Source organism: Castanea sativa, chromosome 12 (genome assembly GCF_040712315.1).
Source record: "Castanea sativa cultivar Marrone di Chiusa Pesio chromosome 12, ASM4071231v1".
NCBI lineage: Eukaryota > Viridiplantae > Streptophyta > Magnoliopsida > Fagales > Fagaceae > Castanea > Castanea sativa.
Window position 1 is genome coordinate 39,842,022 of NC_134024.1, and position 3,672 is coordinate 39,845,693.

Consider the following 3,672-nt stretch of genomic DNA (forward strand, 5'->3'; position numbering starts at 1 on the left):
CACGACTTTCGATCGGTCGAGTCTAATTCTCGATCGATCGAGCCAGGCAGAATTGCACAGTTAATTCTGCAACAACTCGATTCCAACTTTACATATAAGAAACATACTTTGAGTAGTCTAAACAATACTAAAATGTTTTGATCATGGTTTGCCAACATTACACATTAATGTTCTAATACATTTAAACCTAAAGGTCTTAGAACCTAACATTTTCCTCATTCTCTCTATCTCTCTTTATCCCTTCTAGATATGTTTTCTTAGCTTTTATCTTTGTTTAATCAAGTAGTTTTCTTAGCTTTTACATCTGTTTGCTCCAATTCCAAGAGGGTAACCACGTGTATAGTTAAAAAGTCAAACACTTCAAAAGCAAAAATTTATATATATATATATATATTTAGTTTCACATTTACTCCTAAGTTTCTTATTATTCTTCTTTATCATTTATTTTTATTTAATTAATATTACATATAAATATAATAAGTTATTATGTATTCAATAATTATTGTCTTACTAATCTTTTAACTATTAATAAATCTTTTAGACTATTATACGATATAGTTGTATAGCATACTTTTTTTTTTTTTTAAGATAATTACAACATGTTGCTAACCGCTTGAATCCTTTCCCCCTTAGACCCCCAAGTACTTTGTGCATAGGGAGGTGTCAATTCAGCTACAAAGCCTTTGGCAATTGTATTGTATACTAAATTGCATTCATTTTAGATTATTGTATATAATATGAAAGTTGTATATAATAAAAAAATTAATCATTTTATTTTTTAATCACCCCCCATGACAAATTCCCTAACTCCACCACCATTGACCCCCTAGAAAAAAATCTTGCAGTCGCCACTGATGTCATCTTTTTTCTTTTTTTTTCTCAAAAAAAAAATGTCATCTAATTTTCAATCAAAATTCTAGATCTTTAATTGAGGGAGGAAGATGTTAGTACTCTAAATAAATCGGAATATTCATGTAATCATGTCATGTAAGGTTTTTTATTTATATTTTTTTTTTTAGTGGTAAAACTTTCGAGCAGTGGCATTCCTGAGGTCATTTCTGTAACGTAAATGCGCTAGGAGACCTAGAGCCTATACTGGAAATGACCAAGGGTGAGATGTGTTTCTAGAATCTAGACTAGTTGAATTTTTTGAAGGAAAATAGGTTGAATTTTACTACTTTCAAATTGAACAAAATCAATAATTGCAAGCCTCTACTTGTAGCATTATACATCTAGTAAATTACCAGTCACACTGCCATGTCTTTTGCACTCAGACACACAAACTTATTTGTAGAATAACATATCTTGAGATTTGGATTCACAGAATGAGAGCACACAAGCTGTTGAATTGCAGACCAAGCTGATGCTAGTAGTGTTTAATATGTTTATGATGCTGCTGAGGACATCAAGTGTTCTCTTCGCCATTTGAAATATGTCAACAGCTCATTGCGATCGCGAAGGCTTTCTTTAATGGCTGGAATTTCATTGAAGTTTTTGATCCATGCCTGTAAGCGAGGGAAGCTATCAGCTTCCGACACTTTGACCCCAGCTGCTTCTTGAAGGATTTCCAGCAAGCAAGCTATCCATCCAAAGGCTAAGTCAGCCAGTCCTATGTCACTGCCACCAAAAAACTTCTTCTCTCCAAGACCATGCTCTTCTAGGATTCCCAGAAGTTCTTTCACTTCTTCTGTTGCTTTCAATTGTTCTTGTCCACCAGTTATACAGAAGCCAAACAAATTGTTGTTCTAAATCACTCAAAAAGTATCCAATTAGAGCGGGTAACATCTCCATCTTATTATCTAAGTCTAGAAAAATGTTCAAAGTTTTTTTTTGTTCAGTTTATAATAGTTAGATTAATCAAATTTATGTGAGTTCCAGTTAATTCTGTTAAAATGTAATTTGTAATTGAGAATTGGCTTCCTAAGTATCAACTAGGTGTCAACAATCTAGCAAACATAAACTATAGGTGGTAGCAAATGAAGAGAAGAAACATGCAAATGGACATCTCATGACCAGTGTCATTCAAGCAAAGTGTAGAGCATCTCAAGAATTCCAGCAATAAATAGAAACTCTCTTGCATCATTTATGAACTATGTAACCGACCTTACACATCTATAAATAGTTATAAGGTGTGAGGAGGTTTGTGGTGCAACAATATTGCAATGAAAGTTATGCAGCAACACTCTGTTTTCTTTTCATATCTAGTATAATAGTAACATCTCTACAAAAGTGTAAACACTAAATTCTACTCCTAGCCATATAGTTCTAAACTTGCATTTAACAAATTCAACAGTAAAATATTTTCTCTTCTAATAAGAAATTTGGGTTTGAATTCTGCCTATATATACTAAAAATCAATGTCCAAAAATTATTATAGAATTGATACTATAAATTTAAAATCCTATCATATCATGTCTATATAAACAAATAAAAAATCAAATATACCAAAAAGAAAAAGAAAAGACAATCACCCTTTTTTATTCTCCTCTTATTTTTTCATCTTTATTAGTTAATTGACATTTACAAATCAAGCAAATAATTTTAAACTTTCACATGTATAAATGAAAAGTAAAAAAAAATATAAAATAAAATAAAATAAAAAACACTAACAATTAAGGAGAACAAAGTTGTTGGTGAAATTATATCAAAAAATAAAAATAAAAAGGTTGTTGGTCTGATTTTTTTTTTTTTTTATAAGAGTTGTAGGTCTGATTTTATGCAATGCAAGAATAAACATAATAGTGAATTAGTGATGCATAATTACCTTATCCTCTCCAAACTTTGCCCAGAACCGAGCCACAGCTCTCTCGTGAGGATCATCTGGAAGCAAGGGGTTCTGTGGCCAAGTCTCATCAATGTACTCGAGGATGATAATGGATTCTGCGATGGGTTTCCCACCATGAACAAGCACAGGAACCTTCTTATGAACTGGGTTGTACTCCAAAAGCATTTCACTCTTGTTGAAAATTACATCCTGTTCTACATATTCATATTTGATACCCTTGAGTTTCAGTGCCCATATAACTCGATGAACATATAGACTGGGCCAGAATCCTAGTAGCTTTACTTCTTCCATAGATAGATTTTCTTAATTTTCTTGGCCTTATCTACTTGAATTGTATACAACTTGGAGTAAAGGGAAGTTGATAATGTCAATGTGGGCCATGTGGCTCACATTATTGGCTTTTAAAAAATTAAAAAAAAAAATCATTTTTTACTTTTATTTTATTAACGTGACGGGCTCTTTTCCCATGTGAGATTCTGAGACCCCTTTGTTAGAGATTTCCCCCCTCAAAGCCTTCTGTTAAGATTTTATTTTATTTATTATTATTATTTTAAAAAATTATTTTCTTTTAACGCCCCAAAATGGGACTAGGTGGAGAGAGCATATAAGTGAATTAAATTAACTTTGATCGGTGATCAAAGAGGCTTAACTCAGTGGTGTAACATGTTCTCTTTTATTAGGAAAACTAGGTTCAAACTTCAAATCCTCTTTTAACTTTTTTTTTTTTTCCTACTAATTCAGTGCATAAACTTGATACTATAGCCCAAAAAAAAAAAAAAACTTTTGTTTAAAATCCGTCAATTTGCTAAAGGAAAATTGGCCCAAAAAAAAAGGCTTGACGCAATCTTACTGCATAGCATAAAATTTCAAGAGGTAGTCTTTGTACA

At 31.8% G+C, this 3,672-nt stretch overlaps 1 protein-coding gene across 1 annotated transcript; it reads right to left on the reverse strand.

The window, feature by feature from the left end:
* Nucleotides 1–1,145: 1,145 nt before the first annotated feature.
* On the reverse strand, nucleotides 1,146–3,173 carry LOC142621317 (putative glutathione S-transferase). The gene is made up of 2 exons (XM_075794636.1): nucleotides 2,765–3,173; nucleotides 1,146–1,745 (listed from the first exon to the last, which is right to left on the reverse strand). The coding sequence occupies exons 1-2, from the start codon at nucleotides 3,074–3,076 to the stop codon at nucleotides 1,386–1,388; spliced, it is 672 nt and encodes a 223-aa protein (XP_075650751.1). The 5' UTR covers nucleotides 3,077–3,173; the 3' UTR covers nucleotides 1,146–1,385.
* Between the last annotated feature and the right edge of the window lie 499 nt (nucleotides 3,174–3,672).

What these genes read in the sequence shown, in the direction of transcription:
- LOC142621317 (XM_075794636.1), bottom strand. Translation starts at nt 3,076, where the DNA reads ATGGAAGAAGTAAAGCTACTAGGATTCTGGCCCAGTCTATATGTTCAT. An exon ending in CAAAGTTTGGAGAGGATAAG is followed by an intron (nt 1,746 to 2,764) that starts GTAATTATGCAT and finishes TGAGTGATTTAG; the next exon opens with AACAACAATTTGTTTGGCTT.